The sequence below is a fragment of the Sturnira hondurensis genome, unplaced genomic scaffold (genome assembly GCF_014824575.4).
Source record: "Sturnira hondurensis isolate 20B ecotype Veracruz unplaced genomic scaffold, ASM1482457v3 Scaffold0003801, whole genome shotgun sequence".
In the NCBI taxonomy this organism is placed as follows: Eukaryota; Metazoa; Chordata; class Mammalia; order Chiroptera; family Phyllostomidae; genus Sturnira; species Sturnira hondurensis.
In genome coordinates this window covers 4,899,707-4,926,653 of record NW_028076432.1, presented here as the reverse complement: position 1 = coordinate 4,926,653, position 26,947 = coordinate 4,899,707, and the positions used below count along the sequence as shown (strand labels likewise).

Sequence of the window (26,947 nt, the reverse complement as noted above, 5' to 3'; positions counted from 1 at the left end):
GGCTCTAGGTAAGTGTTTATTTCCTTGTTCCTCTCCTTTCTATCAATATCTCCTACATCTGGGTTTGAGTAATGATACCTAATGACCACAAAACAAATGTTGCTGAGGTATTGAAAAGCCACAAACATTTATCTAGCGGTCCACTTATTTCCCCAGAGGATCTTGGATTTAATATAAATATGGAGTGCATACAGACCTAGGCTTTATGTCTCTGTCCCGTAGAAGACTGTTTCTCACTTGCAGCAGTGTGGACAATGGAATTCTGGGAGATGAAGGCAAGAGGTGGGATTTTGTGTTAAAAGCAATTTTTTGATTATCGGCTGAGAAACACTGCTGGCATGCCTGCATTCTCTGATAGTGCCTTTTTTTGTTACTACCAATCAGCAAATAAAGCACTCTCCAGAGAGGTACCTCATTATTTTCTTCACTTTCTCTCTGTGACTATAATTCTCATTATGCTTACTGGGGAGGGGGCCTTTCTGTAACAGGGTTTAAGTAGCTCAGCAGACAAACTAGGCCCTATGCGTGCACACACTAATCTCTAAGTAACCAGCGTGGCTCTTAGAAGAATGTATGGCCAGGAGATTTACTGATAACTGAAAAAATTAAATTCCCCATAATTATTCCTCTGTACTTCATTCTCTGGAGAGCAAAAGCTAAACTACTCACATGCTGATAAAGTTTAGCTTGTAATCTTCAGCTTGAAGAAGCACATATAGGTACAAATAAGACTCTCTCTGAGGGAGATTGTCTTAATGAGGCCTTCTCCTCGGGGGAGATGCAGGAACTCCAGAATCCAGAGCTCAGCTCTGCTCCCTAAGGGGTGATGGTGATGGGACTGAGCAGAAAGCATTACACTAAAGTCCAGACTCACTCTTAAATTGCAAAAACTGTGTGTCATTGCATCAAATGGAGGCAGCAGAGATAATGGCATCAGACATGTGCAGTCAACTGAAAGCAAGAGAGATCATCTTTTAAAGTACTTTGCCCCAGGAGTTTCTTAAAAGTAAAAAGACAGAGGAACAAATAGCAACGTTCATTTATGGACCCTCCACTGTGTCTATTATAAAGGATAAAGAATAATGACTAATTAACCTTTTTAGGTCTCAGCTCAAACTATAAAATGGAAACAAGGAACAAGGTCCACTTCAAAATATTATGTTGATGGTTTAATGAAATGATAGTTCTAACAGTGGCTGGCACATTAATGCTTTCTTTTATGCTATCAATTGTGCTTTTAATGTGGCTGTGATATGTTTTATCAAATTCTGGGGTGTCCAACCCATGACCCACAGGCTGCATGCTGCCCAACACAAAATTGTAATTTTACTTAAAATACTTTTTTTTTGCTCATCAGTTTTCATTAGTGTTTGTGTATTTAATGCATGGCCCAAGACAGCTCTTCTTCCAGTATGGCCCAGAGATCCCAAAAGGTTGGACACCCCTGATTGATCGGCCTATAATTCTCCCTCCCACAGATGGATTGACAAATGGAGAGAAATCTGGCAGACTTAGTGACCACTGAACTGACATAGAGGGCAAAAGAAATGTGAAAACCCACTATAATATGTGAAGATGTGTGTTCGGGGTGTTATAGCAACTTTTGAATATTTAACATAAAGGAAATTAAGCCAGCATAGTCTGTGTAGACAACATTGTAATATAGTCCATTATAATAATAGATATTTGTAATAAATGGTTTGAGAAAATTCACATTAATTATTAACTAATAAAACAATTGCTATCATATATGGGGACTGTAAAAACTGTAATATATAAATGTATATTTAATTCTTACATAAGCATTTCAAGGTATGTATTATTAATACTTTGTATATAAGGAAAGTGATGTGCAAAATTGTTAAGGAAATTGTTCGAGACTTCAAATAATGTCATTAGGAAAATTTTAAACTAGCTAGAAAATCCATGTATTGGGAACTTCTCTTTTTTTTCATATTCCAAAAAAAAAATAAGTTGCAAAATACTACACCAAGTGTTTGAGTCAATTGTATCTAAAAATCTCCAGGGAAGAATGATCAGGTTGCTTTCTCAGATCGGAAATCACCAAGGAAATAAGGCTCGTCCTGGTGAACCAAGTGGGTGATGCAGAGAAAGGGCACGTCAGACAGGCCAGCATTCCTGGGCAGCTGACCAAGGTGGGGGTAGAAGATTGAAGTGGGTAGAGCCTTTGACCTATGCAAATTTGACACCTGGCTCAAACTGTATTTTTTTTAATATAATTTTTTAATTTAATTCTTGTTCAAGTACAGGTTTCTGTCTTATATTCCCAACCCTGCCCGCCCAAACTGTATTCTTAAAAAATGACTCATGTATGAATGAATAAATGTTTCTCTAATTTAAATTTTGGTACCAGAATGCATGCTGAGTGTTTCAGTAGTTCAGTGGACCTGGGCATCTAATCAATTGTTCTTTTGACATTTTATTTTCATATTTCCAAGTATCCTGATAAGGTTTCCTTCTCTTCTATTTACCTATTTGTCTTCTATCCTGAGGAGCTCTGATACAGGTTTTGCACTAGATGCTCCCTAAATTGCTAGATTTTAGTGAAACCCATGGTCACTGTGCTGTAATGATATTTTGTGAAGTACTGTTTCTTCCTTAATATTTGTGTGATGGAGAGAAAATCCCTTCTGTTTCTGGCGTCTTGTGCATGCTGCAACTTCTGTCAAGTAAGTCTTTTTGTAAGTCACTGAAGCAGGAACTTGCCCATAAACCTCAGAGACTATTAGTAAGGCTTAGGCAATAGAAGAAATATGGGTTTTAAGACCATTATCAGAGATATGAGAATCTGGTCATAGATATCAAATTGTCTAGTCACTCACACCAATTTTTTTACTCTATATAATTTACTGAAAATGATATTTATGGATACAAAAATGTCAAAAATATAGTAAGCATAAAAATAGATTTAAAACAGTAAGCACAGTATAATACTACTTTTGGAAAAATTTATAAAATAAGCCTGTGGGGTTTTTTTTAGGCAACATATTTAGCTGGTATTTAATACCAATGCTTTCTTTTCACTTTATTTGTTATGCTATACATATAGCAGGTGGGTATTTATTTAAACAGATATAAAGCTTCCTTTTTAATATACTTGTATTTATTTATTTACTTACTTTTTAAAAATTTAATTTAATTAGTTTTTAAGTACAGTTTTCTGTCTATTACTCCCACCCCACCCCACCCCTAGTAATCCCCCCTCCCTCCCATTTCCACCCTTCTCATTTGTTGTCCATGTATCCTTTATATTTGTTCCTCTAAATCCCTCCCCTATTTCCCCTGAAATTCCCTCCCCTCTCCCCTCTGGTCACTGTCAGCTTGTTCTCTATTTCAGTGTCTTTGGTTATATTTTGCTTGCTTGTTTGTTTTGTTGTTTAGCTTCCTGTTAAAGGTGAGATCATGTGGTATTTGTCCTTCAACACCTGTAAGCCTGTGTTAGTAGTACCAAAGTATTAGAAACTGTTCCCCTTTTATTAGCCGTGTTAATAAATAGGCCAGGGATTTCACAAGTATTGTCATTCAACATCTCTCTGGGGAAGATGCCACTATAAAGCCCAATTTTATACATAAGAAGACTAAAGCTTATAGAGTTTAGTATGCTTGCCTATGTTCACATAAAATGTGCACTTTTAAAACAATAGAATAAAAGTGAAAGAAAATTATCCCAATAAAGAATGTCAGAGCCCTGGCTGGTGTATCTCAGTGGATTGAGTGCGGGCCTGCGAACCACATGATCGCCGTTCGATTCCCAGTCAGGGCACATGCCTGGGTTGCAGGCCAGTTCCCAGCAGGGGACTCACGAGAGGCAACCATACATTGATATTTCTCTCCTTCTCTCCTTCTCTTCCCCTCTAAAGATAAATAAATCGTAAAAAAAAAAGAATGTCAGAGATGGTCCTGTTAATTACAGTGAAATCTCATGTATGGTTGTTTTTTTATCAAGATCACAAAAAGTTTAATGCACTATATATATTACATACAAATACGTATATGTGAGTATGTGTGCGTGGAGGGAGGGAGGGGGAGAGAGAGGGAGAATGAGAATGCTTGTTTTCCTTTGGACTGAGTTTGGAAATTGAGAGGATAATGGCAATAATAATCAATTCATGGATATTCAGTTATACCTCCTGCTGCAAATTCATTAAGCTTTTCTCCCTCTCCCCTCTGGTTATAGTCATCCATGCTCTGCATCTCTTGAACCCAGAAAAGCTGCATAGCCATAGGCTTGCTTCAGGGTGGAAAGACTGGCTGTCTTCCCAGACTTGGCTCTTGCCGAACCATGTTGGTTATTTAATGTGGTTGCTGACTCAGGGCTTAGCACTAGAGATGATGGCCCACCAGTGGGATGGGCCTTATGAGAGCCAAGAGAATGGGTAAAAAAATCACAAGCCAGGAGAGGAAGTTGATCCAAATGACTGTCATGGGGCTCAGTGGTCTTGGTAAGAAGAATCTATAAGGCCAAACTGTGGGTCTAAGTAAGGGAGCAAACTTTACGAGTTTCTGGTCACTGCCTGGATCAGCATTCTTTAGTGGTATGACAGGCAGGCATGGGGTCAGGCGAGGGTTGAAAATGGTTGGAAGGAACTGAATTGAATCAAGCACAAAAGACACTGGACTTACAGTAGATGACTGGGAAACAGATAAAGATGGAGCTAAAGAAATCAAATAGTTCTTTATCAAGAGGCTGTAACAGCCTCCAATTGCTACAGCCTTTAAGCCTTTAATTGGAGAAAGCATCTTTCTTGATCTTAATTTTTACTACCCCCCAATCTTGTATAATGTTGAATTACCAGGTAGGCAAACTAGGAATATGCTTAGAGAACTCGCAAAGCACAGTCACTAACAATTGACGGGAGGCCCTATTTGTAAACACATCATTACTTTTGCCATCAGAAAAAAAAAGATCTACAAAGAAGCCCTTTACTTGCAGCATAAATATGAAAAATATTAACTGAAGGAGTAAAATTTTTCCCTGGATAGGTGGCTCAATTGGTTAGAGCAAATCAATTCCCTGTCAGGGTACATATCTAAGTTGCGGGTTCAATCCGGGGTCAGTGCACTTATGGGAGGCAACTGATCAATACTTCTCTCTCACATTGACGTTTCTCTCTCTCTTCTCTCTCTTTTCCTTTCTTTCTCTCCCTTCCTTTCTCTCCAAAACCAATGAACATATCATTGGGTGAGGACTTTTTTTAAAAAGTAAAATTTTATTTTTAATTATATTGGTGGGCTACTAATCTTTTCAAGGCTCAGAGCCATTAAATACAATAGGCGTCTTCATAGTTCTGTTATCCTCTTCCTCCTCCCTCCTGCTTCTTCACTGCCACCTTCACCACAAAGAACCCTAAAAATTAACCCCTGGCAATGTACTAGGTAGGCATGGTGCTAAGTACATTGCAAGCATTACCTCATTTAATACTCAAAACAATTCTAAGATAAGACGACTGAGGCAGAGAGTTGTTAAGTGGCCTGTCTAAAAAACCACAGCTGTTAAGATGGTAGAGCTCAGATTTAGCTTCATTTTCCCCTTTTGACCTTTTAAGTACTCTGTAGGTCAAAAGTCATATAATGAGCAACCCAGGAAGTTAAAAATGACATTCAAACTCCAAGTTTAAAGGGTTTGATTCCGTTTTAAAAAAAACTAAATATTTAGCATACTAATAATGCTTCAGAAGGGTCATTCAACAGGGATGTTTGATCCCAAATTCCTTAGATATCTACGAGTAGTGCTATCCTTTGACTCAACAAGAATTTCAATAATTCCTACCTTAGTAACAAAATAAGACAGATATGTTTTTTTGTTTGTTTTTGTGTTTAAGTTGTGTCCTATAAAGCACAACTTTGCTACCCAGTGCAGTGCAGCAATGGTGTAAACTTCCTTGTGTTAGTTTTGGAGCTGTGTTAAAATTGTTGTCCACCTTTACCTCCCTTCCTTTTTCCCTCTCTTTCTTTTTTGCCTTTTTGATTTTTTTTTTGTATCAAAAGACTTCAGTCAAAATATAAGGCTGGCACCAGTTTTTAAATAATAAGAAAACATATATTTGGAATTTTAGCTATTTACATTTTGTAATACATTTGTGTGTGTGTGTGTGTGTGTGTGTGTGTAGCTATACAAATTTTAGATTGTAAATTAATTGAGCCCATTTTGGTTTTATTTGCCAAGTTGATCAAGAATGGAACAGATTTTACTTTCATAAATACCAGCTTCCTCAGTCGAATGTCACTTCCTCAGAAAGCTGTCCCTAAGCTCTCTTTTAAATATTCTCGTAGTTTCTAAACTTCTCCTTTATCGCCACTGTCAAAATTGTAATTAAATAACTTTATGTCTAGTTATTTGTTCAAGGTCTCCACCGTTAGTCTAAAATTAATCCCAGGGAAGGAATGGCATCTTGCTCATACATTACTGTGAACTGAATATCAGGCTCAGTGCTGGCTTATAAGTAGGCTTGAAATTATGCTTATTTAATGAATAAATGAAATCCCCCACCCTAATTGTTTCCTATATTTGGTTCTAAATGATGTGGACAAATAGATTTCAACTATTTCAATATTTGGCGGCCTTTGAGAACTAAAAATCTTGACAGGCCACAGTTCTCTTGAAAACTAGTGGAAATCAAGAAAACTCTATCACGTGGCATTTCTCTCTGGTAATTTAACACCTCTGTGTCTGCCGGTAAGAATGGCAAGCAAGCCATGTGGAAGAAGGGGCAAAATACAAAGGAGCGTCCTCGCAGACCTCTGTACTTTTATAGTCACTAACCAAGTCAGGCCTTAAAAGCTCTAGGATTTATCTTGGGAAAATATGAGTATTGTTTGCATACAAGCCAAACATTTCAGAATTTCGACAACAAAAGCTTTCCTCTATCCTGACTTTATATGAGATTCTGGGAGACTAAATCATAAGATTGGCTGAATTTTAAGGAAGGCTGTGAGTGTGATTTACTTATTTAATTATTTATTGATTAACTGAAGATCCCAGAGTCTGTTGCTCTGCGAAACTCTGTTTAATATTTGGGCGTTGTGGGGATATGCCACTCTGCAGGGCATGTGTGGAGTATCATGAATCTAGGAAGGTCCTATAGTTGGTAGCAGGTATATCTGGATATTACCTACTTCTCTGCCTCCACCCCCACCCCCAACACATACATGCTCACCTAGGCAAGTCAGCTATGTTTCTCTGAACCCCACCATTCTTTTTTTTAAATTTTTGTTCAAGTACAGTTTTATGTCTTGTATTCCCAGCCCTGCCCCCCCTAGTGCTCCCCACCTCCCTCCCATTTCCGCCCCCCACCTTAGTTATTGTCCATGTGTCCTTTATACTTGTTCATGTGAGTCCATCCCCTTTTCCTCTGTGCTTCTCTCCCCTCTTCCCTCTGGACCCTGTCAGTACCTTCTGTATTTCAGTGTCTTTGGTTACATTTTGCTTGCTTGCTTGTTTTGTTGTTTAGATTCCTGTTAACGGTGATATCATATGGTATTTGTCTTTCACCACCTGGCTTATTTCGCTCAGCATAATGCTTTTCAGTTCCAGCCATGCTGTTGCAAAGGGTAGGAGCTCCTTCTTCCTTTCTGCAGCATAGAATTCCATTGTGTAAATGTACCATAGTTTTTTGATCCAGTCATTGACCGATGGGCATCTAGGTTGCTTCCAACTCTTGGCTATTGTACATTGTGCTGCTATGAACATCGGGGTGCATAGGTTCTTTTGGATTGATGCTTCAGGGTTCTTAGGATATACTCCTAACAGTGGAATTGCTGGATCAAAAGGCACGTCCATTTTTAGTTTTCTGAGAAAAGTCCATACTGTTTTCTATAGTGGTTGTACCAGTCTGCAATCCCACCAACAGTGAACTAGAGTCCCCTTTTCCCTACAACCTCTCCAACACTTGTTGTTTGTTTCTTTGTTTAAGGTAGCCATTCTGACTGGTGTTAAGTGGTATCTCATTGTGGTTTTAATTTGCATCTCTCTGATAGCTAGTGATATTGAGCATCTTTTCATGTGTCTCTGGATCCTCTGTATGTCCTCCTTGGAGAAGTGTCTGTTCAAGTCCTTTGCCCATTTTTTAAAAATTTTTAAAAAATATATAACCTGCAACCCAGGCATGTGCTCTGACTGGGAATCGAACCGTGATCGTCTGGTTTGCAGGACCGTGCTCAATCCACTGAGCTACACCAGCCAAGGTCCTTTGCCCACTTTTTAATTGGGTTGCTCATCTTCTTTGAGTGGAGTCGTGTGAGTTCTTTGTATATTTTGGACATTAAACCCTTGTCCGAGGTATCATTGGCAAATATGTTTTCCCAAACAGTTGCTTCTCTTTGTATCTTGATACTGTTTTCCTTAGCCATGCAGAAGCTTTTAATTTTGATGAGATTCCATTTGTTTATTCTTTCCATGTCCCTTGCTCTAGGGGACATATCAGTAAAAATATTGCTGCGTGGAATATCTGAGATTTTCCTGCCGATGTTCTCCTCTAGGGCTTTAATGGTTTCCCGGCTTATATTTAAGTCTTTTATCCACCTTGAATTTATTTTGGTGTATGGTGTAAGTTGGTGCTCGAGTTTCATTTTTTTGCATGTAGCTGTCCAGTTCTCCCAACACCATTTGTTGAAGAGGCTATCTTTACTGCATTTTATGTTACTGTCCTCTTTGTCAAATATTAATTGACTGTAGAGATTTGGGTTTATTTCTCGGCTCTCTGTTCTATTCCATTGGTCTATGTGCCTGTTTTTATGCCAGTACCAGGCTGTTTTGATTACAGTGGCCTTGTAATACAGTTTGATATCAGGTATTGTAATCCCTCCTACTTTGTTCTTCTTTCTCAAAATTGCAGCTGCTATTCAGGGTCTTTTATGGTTCATATAAATTTTTGAAGTATTTTGAACCCCACCATTCTTAAAATTGTCACTGTATTTGTAATCATAATATCCTCAGGCACTTTTAAGCTGTAACTGATTTGTCTAAATCCCCATATGCTTAGAATAAGGTAATTCCCAGTGTGTGTGATATGAGGATCACATAATTGAAATGCAAAGCTCAGCATTACAGATTTTAATGTTAAGATGTTAGTGGTGTGATTTTTTGTTGAAAGACAAATCTATTTTATTGTGAATGTTGTACTTATGTGGGTTTCTTTATTCTCAATTCAAGAGTTTGGCTTTAAGAAAAAGAAGTATAAATAGCTTTTTACTTTCCTGTAACTTAATTATACACATTAACTGCCAAGGTTATTAGGAACTAGAAGTGATTGCTTTAGATTAGTTTTGGGAAAAGGCCAGCTTCTTTCTGGACCAGTAGAAGGATATAGCAGAGATCAGCAATGACACAAGGAAGAAGCTGTCAACTGAATGCCAATTCAGTCGTGGACCAAACCTAAAGGTTGACACAGCCCTAGATTATAAGAGAACACACTTTAATCAGAGCCTAATTTAAGTCAAAAATAATTGTGTTTTACTAGTTAGAGAACCATTTGGAATACAGATGCTTAACAGCACAATTTAATTTTCAGAAACAGTTTGTGCAGTTTTCAAAAGACCTTCCCTTGGACCCAGGCACCAAAGGAATATCCGTCCTTCGCATTTATCCCTGTAGAATTCCTTGTAGGCAACAACAGGGACCCTGCAGTCAAAAGGCAGTGGAGAGGGAAAGCCAGGGGGATGTCCGAGGAGTGGGCTGTAATGCAAATTGTACCTGTCCGTAATATTCACAATGCAAAATGTCTACTGAGCTACTCACATGGGCTCGATTGAATCTCATCAAGAGTCTGTACTGAAGCTCTATAATTGGGGCTTCCTGTAGGATGCTCCTTTCTTGAAGGATTTGTTTTATTGTCCTTAATTCACTTTCATTTCTACTTTGGAGAAGATTGATTTCTATCTCAAATGGTCTGGTGCTTTTTGGAGCTGAAAGGAGGCCTGCCTGCCCTGGCACAGTCACCGTAATGACTAGTAATATGCTTCAGGTGGAATGAGGTTCTGTTTCTGATGTGCCTAATTGAAAAAGACCACCTAGAAGATTGGATGCAAGCAGGCAATAAGTTCCCCCATTGCCCTTCAGGTAGGCTACTCATTATCTCCATGAAGAGGGCAAGCAATGTTGTCTTCATAGAGAAACGGTAGAAGTAAGGAAGGAGAAATATCAGATAATTGATTTTATACTTTATTGGCTGATGATTACTTTGGAAATTGCTTACAAAGTGATGTACATTTCTTGCTGCACAATTTTCACTAGAAAAACATATCCCAAGAACGAAACAAATGACCTTTCAAGAAAAAAAGACTTTATTGTTTCCTGCGCATTAATAAATTTGCACGAGGTGAATTATCCCAAATTGTATTTTCAGGGTCAGTACCTGGGCTCTAAGCAGGGTGTCTTGGGACCAATATCAGTTCTGTAGAACCCAGCCCACAAATAATTTGCATGTCATGTCTGCTTTGTTGGCTTATGAGTAGAATCTAAAATAAAGAAGATTTGCTTGAAAGGTCTCACAGCAGGCACTTTGGCATTTGGGTGTACAATACCACATTTCATTTAGCCCAGCAGGCCTAAATGAATATTCACTGTCAGGTGGCGGAGAACTCCACCCAAAGTAGCTGATAACTCATTTGTGTTTGGACTTCTTACCAACATAGGTTTTATACAATTAGAGTTTGAGTTGTTTTCCCACAGCCCCACAGCTTGACTCAGAGTTTAACATTTAAAACACTTATATCAGCCAAAGGTAGAAGACTAATCCCTTTGATTCACATTTTTTTTTTTTTTTTTTTTTTTTTTTTTTTTTTGAGGAAAGCAACTTGGTAGAGTAGGAGACACCAGAGATTTGGGAATCAGACTGACCTGGATTTGAATCATGACTTTGCCATTAAATACCTATGACCTTGAGCAGTTACTTAACTTCTCTAAACCTCCATTTTTTCATCTAGAAGTGGAAATAATATAATAACATTTGACTTTCAGGACTGTTCAGAAAATTAGCTTTATTCTATGTATTTCCTGGCACATTCATAGAAGATAATCAGTAAATGGAACAGTAGCTGCTATGATTAAAGCTGTTCTACAGCCAGAAGAGATGGATTTATGTAAACTTGAACCCCTTTCTCATGACTACAAGAAACTACAGGTGCTCCCGGACCTGTAAGAGAAAATATACCTACAGCAAAAACTTTATTTTTATTTCAGACATTCAAGTTTAGGAAGACATTTCTTTCAGATCTCTCAAAATCTTGATTAATCTTTTTTTTTAGATCATAAATAGAAACAGAGAAGGAAAATGCAAATTGTTTTGCTGACATTAAACTTAAAACTTAAATTCTAGGTTCACTAAATGTTCCTCATTTTTTACCCTTTTGTTTCCCTCTCTCTCTCTCTGATGGCAAAGGGAGTGACAAGATATTATGTGTTCATCCCGAGGAAAAAAAAAGTTCCGTGTGACAAAACAGGATGGAATAATGGAAAGATTTTGGACTGAACACTGAGCTTTGCTTTCTTGTTCCAACAATATCACTTATCAGCTGTCTCACCCTGGTCTCATTACTTTATAGCCATGGTCGTCAGCTATTCCCCTGGCCTGCCTACCATTTGGGGCTATTTCAAGGATTAAGAGAAATCAAGGATATAACAGTATTTTCAAAAACCAAAGTCTAACATAAAAATGAGCTACTATTTTGCACAGGTTTTTTAATAGGTGGAATATTTATTTTTATTACATTTACTGAAGTGACATTGCTTAACAAGATTACATAGGTTTCAAGTGTACATTTCTAAAATGCATAATATGTATATTACATTGTGTGCCCAACGCCTACAGTGGGTAAAGAGGTTGCCAAATATATGGTAATGTAAGTTGGTTCACACAGTTTTTGTGCACAGGCTCTAGTGTACCATGAACCTTGATTTTTTTCCTGGTTTTGTTTTTTACCAATGCTATGACCATGGGACATTATATCATCTTTTAAAGCCAATATATTTATCTGAAATTGTCATCTCAGAGTTATTAGGATCAAATGAAGTATTTAACCTTAAGACACATTGTAAGCACCCAACAAATGATAAATATGCTGCTATTGATGATGTTATTTAGCACCTGGCCCAGGGGGAGAATGACCTGCTCAAAAATAGGAGTTAGGAAGATAAGTTTAGGACCAATATGGATGGAATTCTGACACTCAGTGGAAATCAGGTGACATTTAATGAGTGTCCATATATAGGTGCTGCAGAATTTTTTAATGTCAGCCCCTGGAGTTCATGCTTGGAGTGCAGAGGGTGCTAACAATGGGAATGATGATGAAGAGGATGATAGATAAAGCTTGTTGTGTGTTATTGGTGCCAGGCACTGTACTAAGTACATTACAGAAATTTTTTTATGTTACTCTCACATCAATGCTGTGAGGTAGGAACTAGTATCCACCTCATGTATAGAAGAAAAAATGACACACTGAGAGGATAAGTAAACTCAGAAGTCTAATTCTAGAGCTCATGCCTCATCTATTACGACTAGGAGAAAATGAGCGCATAAGTGTTGTACAATATTTTATCACATTAGACTGTTCCAAATGTTTCAAACAAGAGAGAAATTTCATCAGACCTCAAGAATGTATGGAGGAATTAAAATGTCCTGAGCCCTTAGGTGAGCACTGTGAAAAGCTATTCAGGAAGGGGAGAAGGTGCTGGCCTCAGCCTCTGAATAAGTGGTAGAGGTGGAAAGGGGTGTGATGGTCTGACTTAAAGGCTATCCTTCTGACCACTGAGTCCTACTGGCTCCCTATTTGTCAAGCTCTTATTGAAAGAATGTCAAATTGACAAAATATGCCAAAAACTTTACCATGCCATGCTTTTCAACAACCTTTCTATGTGTTAAAAATGATAATACCTAAACATTTATAATACTAATGTACTGCATGTATATTTCTGTAGTCATTTGGGAGACACGGTGATTAAACCTAAAGCTGTTGACAGGGCATCACTCATCACCTCTGCCTGTCTTTCAGCAGCCACCCAATGGGCTTTCATGGACTCTTTACTTCACACTCTTGATTTTACAAATGGCGTCATTCAAACTTAGCAAGTTAGAGTAACTTCTTCAAGAGGAAAGCTAGCTAGCAGAAGAGCTGGAACTAGGGCATCTTCTGAAGCCAAGTCCCCTATTTTCCAAGTTTAAATCAACAAGAATTTACTGAGCAACAGGAATTGTATTGTGAGGCTATGACAAGGAGGGTGTGAATTTACAAATAAAAAATAGGTTTTTTTTGCTCTTGAGAGGTATATAATCCAGTAGTAGTCAAGACAAGCATGCCCACATATAGTTATAAAACTCACCATCATGGAACACGTTCAGTAGCAGGGAACATCCCTCACACCGTCTCTGTATGGATGTCATTTGGCACACTTGTTAATTCAAGGAACTCTGCCTTGCCAAATTGCTGCCCAGTCTATGGTTCACTACTTCATCCCTAACTGAGTTCCTGGTACAGAATAGGCAGGCAATAAATAGTTATTGAATGAAATGAAAACACAAAAACAAAATAACGTGGAATCACAGAGGAGATAATTAATTAAATGTGACTTGAAAATGTACAGGCCAAAAGAAAGCCAATTACTTTAAACTTTACTAGAATGTCAATCTCCAAGGAGAGGAGGCCGTTCAGCTGGCAGAGGGCCTGTCATTTCTATTGATCCTGCCTGTAGACCAATCCACAGATGACTTACCTCTGACAAGTCAGAATCTGGCTTATTTTTAACACAGACGTTTTTTTAAACTTTTGGTAAATGTCAAAAATATCTATTACAAATTATTCATCAGGAAAAAAATAACAGAATGTAAAACACAGACCAAAGAGAGACTGATTTCAGATCATGGTTCTTTTTCAAATTCTGGGTGTGACACCTGTAAAAAGCCAGGTAGACTGCCTCAAGGGGACCTCGGGGGCATGTGCCAGACTGTTCCACAGTCAGAGGAGGATGCATTCATATTTGTTCCAGTTTGATTCTGTGCACAGCACCATTCAACCTGACTCTATGTTCTATCTTTTCTGAGAGATATTTGTACTCATCTTGTGACTGTTCTTTTCTCCTTTCTTTTCTTATTTTTGATTTTCTCTTTTCCTCCTTCCTTCCCTCCCTCCCTCCCTTCTTTCCTTCCTTCCTTCTCTTTCTTCTCCCTCCTCACCCTCCCTCTCTTTTTTAAAAAAATTATTTTTGCACAGTTTCCTGTTCATGCGTTTTCTCCCTCATGAAACTCAGGACAGGAGATGGCATGTGCCTTTGCCCTGTGTGGGGCCCCGTGGTCTCCCACACTGCCCTGTCTGGTCCTGGCAATCAGGGCAGAGCTGGCTGAGCAGCTGGCATTGGAAGAGTGGGGATACTGCACTTGGGAAGGACACAGGCAGGATGTTGCACACATTTGTTTCCCAAGAGTCTGACTGATAGCCAAGAGTTCCTCTCCCGATTTAAATCAATACCTTAAATATTTAAATTAACTTTTAAGCTGATTAAAGCTTGGACAAGAATGTATATAACTAAGCACTAATTTCAGCGCTTAGTGCTAAAGTTACTGTGTTACATAACCTAAGAAGTTAAAAGTATAAAAAATATAACTATATGTATTAAAAAGTATAAAAAATATAAAAATATGTTCATGGATGCACAACACAAAGTATATAATTTGTGACCTTCATAACAAAGTATGGGGGAAAGTAAAAGTATAGAATATATAATTGAAGTGAAATTGTTACCAGCTTACTAGTTTATAATAGGTTGCTATAACTATAAGGCATTTTGTGTAAGACCTGTAGTAACCCCAGAGAAAATGCCTATGGAAGATACACAAGGAAAAATGATAAAGGGATTAAATGATGCCACTACAAAAAACATCAATGAAACACAAAGGAAGATAGCAAGATAATTAAAGAGGCATAAAAAGCTACAAAACAGACAAAACAGTTAAGAGAATGACCATAGTTAAGTTCTTATCAATACTTTATTTAAATATAAATGGTCAATCCCTACAGTTAGAAGACATGGAATGGCCGAATGGATAATAGAAACAAGATTAAACTAGATTCTGTCTATGAGACTCACTTTGGATTTAAGAACACATGTACACTGAAAGTGAAAAGATGGAAAAAGATACTTCATGCAAATGGTAACCAGAAGATAGCAGGCGTGACTGTACTTCTATCAGACAAATAGGCTAATTTAAAAACTGTTGAGAGCCAAAGACAAAACATTATATCATGGTAACGGTGTCAATTTTCCAAGAAAATATAACACATAAATATATATGTACCCAACATCAGAACATCCAAACACATGAAGCCAACCCTGACAGGACTAAAGGGGGAGATAGACAGCAACACAGTAACAGCAGAAGATTTCAACACCTGACTTTCAATAATTGTTAGATCATCCAGACAGAAGATCTGTAAGCAAATGGAGTATTTTTAACAAGACTGTAGATCAAAAGGTCCTAGCAGATACATAGAGAGCTGTTTCATCTAATAGCAGCAGAATACACATTCTTCTCAAGTGCACAAGGAATATTCTATATGACTGATCACATGTTAGGTCACAAACCAAGTCTTAACAAACTTGAGAAGATTGAACTATATAAACTATATTTCAACACTAATGGAATGAAACTAAATATCAGTAGCAAAAAAACCTGGAAAATTCACAAATATTTGGAAATTAAAGAATACATTGTTGAATAATCAATTGTTCAAAGTAGAAAGCAAATTGGAAATCTAGAAGTACCTTGAGATTAATAAAAACATAAACACAACATACCAGAACTTATGAGGTGAAGAAAAAACAATACAAAGAAAGTTTATAGTGATAAATGTCTACATTAAAATGCAAAAATCTAAATTGAACAACCTGACTCCACACCTCAAAGAAGTACAAAGAGGAAAGAGAGAGGTATGTAGTAATAAATGCCTACATTAGAACAAGAAACAAGTTCTAAAGTAAACAACCTAACTTTATACTTCAAAGAACTAGAAAAATAAGAACAAAGTAAACCTAAAGTTAACAAAAGGAAGGAATTAGGATTGAAACAAAAATAAATGAAGTAGAGAATAAAAAATAGAAGAAATTAACAAAACTAAGAATTGCTTTTTAAAAACAAAACTAGCACTCCTGTAGCTACATTAAGAAAAAAGAGAAAACTCTCAAATTGATAAAAACAAAACAGAAAGGGTTATGACAGTTGGTGCCACAGAAATTTAGAAGGATTGAGTCTACTATGAAAAATTATATACCAACAAATTAGACAACCTAAAAGAAACAAGCTCCTAGAAACCTATAATCTATGAATACTGAATTATGAAAAATAAAAAATCTGAACAGATTTTTTTCCTTACTATAACTAGTAAGGAAATTTAGTCAATCATTAAAATCCTCCAACCAAAAGCAGCCCAGGGCCAGATGGATTCACTGGTGAAATCTACCAAACATTTAAGGAAGAGTTAGTGCCAATTCTTCTCAAACTCCTCCAAAAAGTATATATTACTATAGATAGCACCCCACACCAGTCAGAATGGCCATCACAAGCAAAGCAACAAACAACAAGTGTTGGAAAGGTTGTGGAGGAAAGGGGACCCTAGGGCACTGTTGGTGGGATTGCAGACTGGTACAACCACTATGGAAAACTTTGGAATTTTCTTAGAAAACTAAAAATGGACTTGCCTTTTGACCCAGCAATTCCACTGCTGGGATTATATCCTAAGATTCCTGAAACACCAGTCCAAAAGAACCTATGCACCCCAATGTTCATAGCAGCACAATTTACAATAGCCAAGTGCTGGAAGCAACCTAAGTGCCCATCAGTAAATGAGTGGATCAAAAAGCTATGGTACATTTACACAATGGAATTCTATGCAGCAGAAAAAAAGGAGTTCCTACCCTTTGCAACAGCATAGATGGAACTGGAAAGTATTATGTTAAGCAAAATAAGCCAGGTGGTGAAAGACAAATACCATATGATCTCACCTTTAACAGGAACCTAAACAATGAAACAAACAAGCAAGCAAAATATAACCAAAGACACTGAAATAGAGAACAGGCTGACAGTGTCCAGAGGGGAGAGGGGAAGGAATTTCACGGGAAAGGGGAAAGGGTTTGCAGGAACAAGTATAAAAGACACATGGACAAAAACTGGGGGGAGGGGGAATAGGAGGGAGCGGGGGAGGGCTGGGTGGGTGGGCTAGGATGGGAGTAAAAGACAGAAAACTGCTTGAACAACAACTAAAATAAAAAAATAAAAATAAATGAAAACTTCTATAAAAACATCAGCAAACTGAATTCAGTAGCACATTACAAGAATCATACACTATGATCAAGTGTGATTTATCCCTGATATTCAAAGAAGCTTCAAAATAAAGGAAAAAATCAATGTGATACACCACGGTAACAGGGAAAAATAAAAACCACATGATCATCTCAGCAGATGTAGAAAATCATTGACAAATTTTAACATTCTTTTATGATGAAAACCTCAACAAACAGGAATAGAAGGACATTACCTCAACACAGTAAAGGTCATATATGAAAAGCCCACAGGTAACATCATGCTCAATGGTGAAAAACGGAAAGTATTTTCTCTACGATCAGGAACAAGATAATAAGGGTACTGACTCTCACCTCTGTCAGTCTCAGTTGTCAGTTGTACTGCAAGTCCTAACCAGAGCCATTAGGCAAGAGAAACAAATAAAAGGTTTTGAAGTCAGAAAGAAGTAAAATGTAAAACTCTCTTTTCACGGGTAACATGATTTTGGATGTGGAGATGTTGGAACACTTGTGCCCTGTTGGTGGGAATATAAAATGTCTGAGTTGCCATGAAATACATGGAACTTTCTCAAAAAATTAAAAAGAAAACTGTCACATGATAAAACAATCCCATTTCTGTTTATTTACTCAAAAAATTGAAATTAGGATCTTGAAGAGATATTTGTACAACCTAAATATCCATTGACAAATGACTGAATAAAGAAACTGTGGTATATCCCCTGCTTCACTGTTTCTTTAAACAATAAAATGTTGTTCATTCACAAAAATGAGAATGTCCCACATATGCTACAACATGGATGAACTTGGAAGACATAATATTGAATAAAATAAGCTGGTCACAGAAAGACAAATACTGTATGATTTTATTTATATTATATGAGGTATCTGAAGTAGTGAATTCACAGAAGCAGGGAGAATGGTGGTTGCCAGGGCCTGAGAGGAGGGGAAAATGACGAAATGCTGTTTAAAAGGAGCATAATTTTAAGTAATGCATGTTCAAAATATTCTAGAAATTTGCTGTACAATATTGTGCATATGGTTAACAGTGCTGTACTTTACACTTTAATTTTGTTAAGAGGGTAGACCTCCAGGGTCCAGCACAAATAATGCCCGTTTTTTATTACAAAATCACAAGCATGCAATTCTGTAACATAACAATACCACACTCAAGCACACCATATGACGTCTTAGGTGATATGTTCAAATTAAAACTATAAATTATTACACCATATTATTACCCTACCAACCACACTCAAGCAGGCGACACTTCTTCCGGATGCTGTATATTATGTCTTTTTAACCACAATTTTAAAAAAATCTAAATAAATGGGAGTAATAGACAGAAAACTGTACTTGAAAAATAATTAAATAAATTAAAAAATCTAAATAAGATATTTGTCATAAATAATAATGCTGTTTCATTATCTTTAAACTTTGTAAACTTTATTAATGGGGAGGGAGAGGAGGTTTCATCTTGCTCTTCTGCTCTGTAATATATGCTTTCAATATCCTGTTAAATCACCCCACCTTTGGATTATATCGTTTTAAGAGGGTGAAGGCTTTGGTGGCCAGAGTCTGGGATGCCCTCCCTGCCGCCCCACTGACTCCCTTTTCATCGGGGAGCTCCTCACCCTTGTGCACTGTCTAGTTGTAAAGGGAGAAGAACTTGAAAACACTTGAGGGAAAAGCATAGCTGTCAGGAAGTATAGCTTTCACTACTGAGTATCTTACTAGAATAAACAAAAGCTGTTTCAACTTCTAGTATTATAAGACCACTAGCAAATTTCTTCCACAAATGGGTTAATGCATATCACTTCTACCACTTATCCACCCTGAATGTTTCACTCAAATGACCTTAAGAGCACATTGCTATTTGGTGCTTGAATTCAAAACGTTTATTTATTCGTTTGTCACCGAGAGGTAGAACACGGACCTGAATACTGATTTTGGTATAATCGCTGAAAGACAATCTTAACTTCTTTCTTGCTTGATTTATTTTAATAAATAATAAACAGTTTGTGCTTGGTTGGGAAGATGCGAATACCCTCTCCCCTTAATGGTGATTACTTACATTCTGATTGAGGAGAATGGCATCAAACATGCAGTCATGTATTTAAAAAATTATTATTTTAAATGCAATCATGTAAATGTTGAAATAGAAAAGCAGAGGTGCTAAATGAGTGCTTAATGGGAGGAAGACCCATGGTCTGTTCTGGAAGAGGCTTGGGCCACAGTGTACAGGGAATGTTTTCTTGGAAAGGTAACTTTTAAAAAAATGTTTAATTGTTGCTCAGTTACAGTTGTTCCCATTTTTTCTGACCTCTGGAAGGCAGGGGATGCTCCCTAATTTCTGAATAGAAGAGTCTTTGAGAAGGCAATGTGGTGGGAAGGAAGGTCTGGAGACTTGTATTGGAGCTGGGTTGTGTAGTAGGCTCCCCCTTGATTGTATTTTACTTTCCCTTGGGATGGCTTTTGGGAGGAGTCTCTTGGTGCAATGTTAAGAGAAAAGGGGGAGTGAGAGTGAACTGTGTGAATGTGTAGAGAGGGGAAGAGGGCACGTGCAGGGGCCACAAGGTGGTCAAGGTCTGTGTGTTTGGAGGGTGGATGGAGCAATGGGTGAGGATGGATGAGACTGGTGAAGGCACCAGAGGCCAGGTCACACAGGACACAGTAAGGACCATGCAAGCCACTTTCAAGCTGTGTTGTCTATGGGGATAAAGATCTCAGAGAAGGATATATTAGTCACAGGTATTAAGCAGAGTAGGACGTGATTGCATTTGCATTTTAGAAGTTTCTCTGGCCACTATGTGAGAATGAATTGCAGTAACGGTGGAGGGCAGAGACCAGTTAGGAAGCTGTTTCACCAGTTCTACAGAGAAATGATGGCTTCGACACAGGTGGGCGTCATGGTGATTGAGAGAAGTAGGCGACCATGAACGATACTTACATCTACAAGTGTACAAATACTGTAGAGTGTAATTAAACATGCCAAGGGCATCTAGAAAGCTTCACAGAAGTGACACTAGTCTCATCTTGAAGGATGAGAACAAATTTCTGATAGTAGCATACTTCATTACTTAGACTCAATCGCTAAAATATGTGAAGTATACATGATTATTATGTCTTCATTAGTATTCTTTTCAGAATCTCCAAGAAATTTCTCATAATTTATGTTCTAATTTCTCCAATAGATTTATTGTGTAAGAATATAATAAATTTGTACTTCCTGAAAACCATTTTATAATTCAGCCTTACATTAATTCAGATTTAGCTCCTCTCCTCAACACTCACCAAAATCCTAGTATATCAGTGAGAATTTGGGACATTTTATACCTTTTTTATTTTTTATTAAATTCTATGTCCAGGTTAAATCGCTATAGAAATTAAGCATGTATCCTTCCTCACTATCCATTCCTTCTTGCTTTGCCTTCTAAGATTTATGACTAAATTGGCTTAAGTATTTTGGAAATACTTTTAGAGCCTAAAATACTTTAAATATTGTTGGTTCCCTCTTATTTTGAAAGGTAAATGTAATTGGATCTGGAGATTGCCTAGGCTGGAGGTTATTAAGTATACAAGAATATTAATCTGTCAGCATATATAACATCTCTAGTCTTTGCAGCCACAGGAATAGGCTACCTACAATTTTCAAATCAAAATAAATTATATCTAATACTTTCTATCATTTTGTGATTATTTAACACATTACTTAGGGATGCTAATGTGCTTCTGCTCTTCTTTTGTAATTAATATCTTCATTACCCATATGTGGAGAGAGCCCGAAGGAAATTTTATCTGGAACAAAATATATCTGCATAGCATTTTAGCGCAGTGCAATTTATTTGGTAAGTCATCGTTGCTATTTCATTTTAAACAAATCAAGCCAGGATATTAATCTTAAGCTTCTGCTTTAAAACCAGTAGTTGTTCTATTCAGACAGTAACAAGTCAACGAGAGGTCACCGAGATGCATCTCATCTAGGCCTTGCCCTGTGCACCATCTGCCCACGTTAAATCACAGTGATAAGTGGGATGTGTACTTGTGTACCACTAATTCTGGTTTGGCCAGAATTTCATGTCATCTCATGGTCATTGCAACTGTCCAATTACAGTTGATCAAATTGAATTATCTTTAATTAGTAAGTCTGTCTCATAGTACAATGGATTTAGTTGAACATATTTATCTGTTTAAGTGGTCTGTCCTCAGACTAGGAAAGCCAAATGTCATGTGTGGAAAAGAAAAAGTAGTTGAGGGGAGAGGGGAAGACAGAAAGCTGGAATTATTTTACATGTAGTACAGTGAAAAAGCAATTTCAACATAGTCTTGTAGTGATTTTAACAAAAGTTTGTAATGGTCTTTAAGATCTTCCAAGAAAAGTAATATTAGTTATGTAATGTATTTATCAATATAGAAATGGCATGCTGAGGTTATTAAAATAGGAATTCTGTTGTCCTTGTGTTGAGAAGAAATAGCTCATTACAAATAACCCATTCACAACAATTCAGCACTCCTAGGAAGATTTATATCTTTGAGCAGTGCCCAAACAAGGAATTTTCTGTCTTGCAAGCTGCACACACCATTACAAAATTATGTGGATTCACACTGCCTTGTCCCTGTGCAGACTGGCTCCCATCGTTGAGAGATAAATTGGTGAGAATAGGGCATGTTTTCCTTGCAGATGCCAATGGGTCTTTGGGCGATGGCACCTGCCTGAAAAACGAGAGCAGCGTGGATGGTTAGATAAGACTGAAGAGAGCCAAGCCTACAGCTTCCCAACGTTTGCACTGAGGGGTAATGAATGGCTTGCCATGTCCCATCAAGTCCTACCGCATAGCCATGCATCGTGGAGACACCACACAAATACCAAGTTCTCTAGGGCTTTACTGGACCCAGAAGTTATTCCAGGCGTTATCCATGGACTGAGCCTAAAAAAATGACAGAAAGAAAGAAGGAGAGAGAAATTATTTTCTTCCTTTTTCTCTACTGTCACCTGGTGATCTATTTGCCTCAATTTTCCCATTAAGAATTGATGTTGACTCCTTGATTTTCTTTCAGGAGGAAAGACCATAGTACCACCATTATTTCTTCCCCATAGTTCATGTCTTTATATTTGGGGGGCAAATTTCTTTAATACATCCAAAGCAGCACTGGAGCTAACCTTAATGAAAGGGCTCAAGTTTCTGGGGCACTGCTGAATTAAATACTGTTTTAGAAAAAGTATTGGTCAACTTCCTCATTCCTCTGCTTTTTCTTTCTGTTTATACAATCACCCAACCATCTATGCATTCATTTTAAAAAATCTATTCATAAGCCTGCTGTGTGCTGGGCAGTGAGTGTGCTAAGTGCTTGGGAAAAAATGATCTGTAACGGTTCAGGGCCTGCCTTTGGAACTCATTCACCTGGGTTCTGATTATTTAGCAAAGGTGTTTTGGATGCCTACTGTGCCAAGCAAGGTACTAATGTCAGCCTCTTGTGTAGAATTTGGAAAAGGACTCTTTTGTGGAGATCCACCAACAGAGAAGGTGCTGCTTATTTTATTTAGGGTTTTTTTATATAACAGTGATTTATCTAGGAAATCCCACTGTTGAAGTATAGAATATGATATAATCCTGGCCTTTGAAATAATAATTTTGCCAACTCAGTGAGAAATGAGGTCTACACTACCCCAGTACCCAGTCAATCCATGGAGATTGTGGATCTAATGGTACCTAATGGTCTGTAGATAACATTATTATATCATGGAGTTATAGCATCATTGTTTGGTGCTGCATGGATGGCAGCTTGCTTCCCAATCAAACAAAAATTACTTCTTTAGGGATATGGGGTAGGGAGAGATACTTATGTTACAGATGGGGAAAGTTTCAAGCAGAATAGAAACTCTAAATGTGTTTCTCTTTACTGAAAATAGTATGGATGACTTCTACAATCATACTAAAATTCTAAAACAATCATGTCCTCTCTGGAAGGCAATTGCTTTAAATTGGATAGATTTCACTTATTTTTCAGTGAAAGAATTTGAAAATTTTGTCTTTGGAAACCAAAATACTGGATGGCAGAGTTGGATGTGTCTTTCACTTTAAAATGCAGACTTTCTCTGTGGTGAATGTATTTGTTGTGGTAAAGTATTTGAAATGAAATCCTCAGAATAATTTTGGGTAAGGAAAAACACTGTGTTAAAACAAGCCAACCCATAAGTTCTGAACTTTGAAAATTGCTTTATTTCAAATCAGAAAGAATTAATAACGGTTCATAGCATAAAGAAGCTATGCTTACGTTATAATGTATAATCATGGTCTAAAACACATTCAGCTTCCAAATTTTAAAGGACTCTTGTATCGTTCTGTGATCTCAGTAATTTTTCTCGATAACTTAAAGTTCTTTAGAGTTAATATTCATGCTCTTATTTAGTTACCTCATGATTTGGTCTGTCTTGGCAAATATCTCTATAGATAAGCGATTCCTATAAATATTGGAAATTCCTTGATAGGTTCACTTTCCCATCATTTCAATTTGCTTATGCTATATTGTTTTAGCCTAGATGCATTCTTTCCGGAAAGAAGGGTCCTGCTAGTCTGATAAGAAGCTGTCTTTCCTGAGGTCTATATTTTGTGTGGGGCTCAGCCAGGAGAGGGAAAAGCCAGGATGCCAAATTACAGAGAGTATTCTTTACTGCGGGGCTCCATCCAAAAAGGGTTTGTAACACAGTGTACAGTCTTGTAGCCCAGCTGTGTGGAGCATTGATTGCTTCTGCCTAGAGCAGGGATACTGTCAAGTTGCTCTGTGAGTTGAGTCATCTATTGACAAAGAGCTACCAGCCCGCAGATAATGCTGTGCAGAGCTGCTCTCGCTGCTCCCACTGCTCCCACGATGCACTGCTTATAGCAGCTGTCAAGGATACTGAGGGATCCACGCGAGAAAAAAAAAGACTTTTACAACTGCCTGGAAGAAAGGGGTGTGAGGGAGGAGACATTCCTGTGCAGAGCTGACCAAAGGAAAAAGTAGGCATCAGTGCAGTATGAATGCATACCTCACCAAGCAACACAGCTGCAGCCGGGGGTCCGATGGGACGGATGCCGGCAGGAGTGCACCCACACTGATCAGGGATGCCCACTGCGCTTGTGGCTGGCAGAGGAGCCCTCAGGGGCTTGGGTACAATTCTCAGACCATGCCCTCTTCAGGACCTGCGGGACCACCTCCAAACAGGACCAAGCTGGTCACCTTGTGGGACAGTATGCGGAAAAGTCCCCACAAGACGAGCACCAAGGGCAAAGGGACTTGTGGGGAGCACTGTGCCTGCCCACAGGGTTGGTTCAGCCCAGCACAGGTGAGCCTTTTCCTTATGACTTTCCCCTGAGTGTTGGAAGAAACTGAGAGCAAGTTGTGTAAGGTGAGGGTGGCTTGGAAACTTTGCTGAGTCCTCCTTGCTGACGGAAGGATAGGCCAAGAAAACCTGTCATTTTCACAGGTTTTTGTGGGCTCACACCTCTGGGTGGCCTGTGAAAGCCCAGGGATGCTGTGCTCAGGTTCTTTTAGTGACTTTTCTCCAAGTTCAACTTTTCTAGTCAGTCTTCAGATGATTTTACTTTTCTGCATCAGTTTTAGCTGTACTTCTACTTCTAATCATTTTTAACTTTTCTATTCTGCCTAGCCTCGGGCTTTGGTTTGTTTGTTTAAGGAAGAGAAAAAGAACTTTAATCAGACACTCTTCATCTCTTTAAAGATAAAAGAACATAGATTTCTTCACTTATGGAAAGTAATGATTTGGTGCATAGTATTCTAATTTTATTCTTGTAATGCTATATACCTTTTTAGTAATAGGGAAGAAAATTTGTTTACACTAGATAATTTATTTTACAAACAAAAGGAATAATTCAAAGCAAGCCACAGGATGATGACACTCAGAATAAACTAGTGAAACATTTCATTTTTTGCAGAGGAGCAATAGGTTACTTATACTGAAAACTCTCTCCTAGAATACATTTCTGAAGCAGGTATGCAGATTTCCTTCATTTGATTCCTAGCTTGTTCTTGCCCCAACATTTTACTAGAAAATAAATTGGTTCATTTTCTCTGCTTCCATCCAGAGAGAGAAAGCAACTCTCTAGAAATGCCGTAAAATATAAATACAATGCACCTGTGACCACCACCGTGCATGCAGACCCATGACTGTTCTCAAACATGCATTGAAAGGAGAAGAGCTGTGTTTTCAAATAAAATTCTTTCTTGATTTTAGTTTGCCTTTAGCATAATTGAAAAGTGAATATTGGTCCTGAGTAAAACATTATGCTCTGAGAGTTGTAGAAAACATTCTAATGTTAATATTAGCTTTATAAAAGCTATTTCCAAGAGTATCATATATCACTAGATCTTAGTGATGTCATTACATATGCCTGACCAAATATATGGCTTCTGTTGCATTGCATCATGCATCTTGCCATCCTGATCTAATTCAAGGATATATTGTCATTATAGCATTAAATTAATTCAGCTTGAAATGTAGCTCAACATTTGGAAACTCAGCTCATTTTTTAAGTTAGCATCCATCCCAAACTAAAGAAACAGTAGACAATTTTGATGTCTCTATACAGTCTTTACCAAATACATGTGTTTAAGTGTCTTTAACCTGTATGTCTTTATTGATTGCAGGCTCACAGAGGCAAAGCAGACAAATTCACATCTAAAAGAAAAAGCAAGCTTGCTTTAGAGTAGAATAAGCTAACTTGCTTTTTATTGTTACAATTTTCATCCAATATGTAGTAAAATTTTATTTCATAAATAATAATCTTCCCAACAAAATCTCTAATACTACATTATAATAAGTATTCTCTAAAACTCTTGATAGATTTTTTCATCAACCAAAGGAAACTTTTCCTTGGTTTTCAACAAAGTCAACCCCCTACTTGCTTTAAATTTATACCTATGAATACTTTAAAGGCCTGAAATAGAGTCTCGGCTCTGATGGAGATCCAGTGGCATGTGAGAAGGCAGTAAATCGAAGCAAAAACCATCTCCCCTTATTATTTTGCACACACATTTCTATACATTTTCTCTTTCACTCACATGCTCTTGATTATTGGCTAGGGTAAGCAGCGGTCCTTAAATGTTGGGGCTAAAACATGGTGCCTTTTAGGGTCTTCAGTGTTGTGACTCTCTCACCAATCCTTTCAGTCTTTTACCATTTCGGTTTCCTAACAGTGCCAATCTGGATGATCAGTTTCTCTCTTTATTCCACTCCTGTGTCTCTGCAAATATATTATGTTGAGTAGTTTTTAATTTGTATATACATATGCACATAGACTTTAATATATGTATTTAAATATCTGTACCTACTTGCATTGCATATATTAACATTGTTATATGTATGAGTATGTATATGAATATACATACATTTACATATGCACATATATAAACACACATCTATAAAAAGTTCTATATTCTTTTATCTAGAATATACTAGCTTGATTTTTACCAAAAAAATGTTTTTTATTGTCTCTGTATAAAGTATATTTCCTTTACTTCTGACAGGTATGCAAAATGCTGACATACAATTAATATGTATGTTGATATTCATTTACATCTACAGAATATGTCTAATATTTGAAGTATACAGATGTGTGTATACTATATGCTGATATAAAACTG

At 37.5% G+C, this 26,947-nt stretch overlaps 1 protein-coding gene across 13 annotated transcripts in view; it reads left to right on the top strand.

Moving 5' to 3' along the window:
* The window catches only part of DLG2 (discs large MAGUK scaffold protein 2), a 1,965,529-nt gene that overhangs the window by 1,156,956 nt on the left and 781,626 nt on the right, over positions 1 to 26,947 (top strand). For 3 of the 13 annotated variants that reach the window (XM_037042850.1, XM_037042845.1, XM_037042843.1), the window contains exon 1: positions 24,141 to 24,629. The exons of 8 other annotated variants lie outside the window; for them this stretch is intronic. In XM_037042850.1, the coding sequence (XP_036898745.1) occupies positions 24,321 to 24,629 (309 nt within the window). In that variant the 5' untranslated portion in view covers positions 24,141 to 24,320. Of the gene's footprint in view, positions 1 to 24,139; positions 24,630 to 26,947 lie in introns of those variants that run through there. 2 more of the 13 variants (XM_037042841.1, XM_037042847.1) reach the window with 2 other exon arrangements.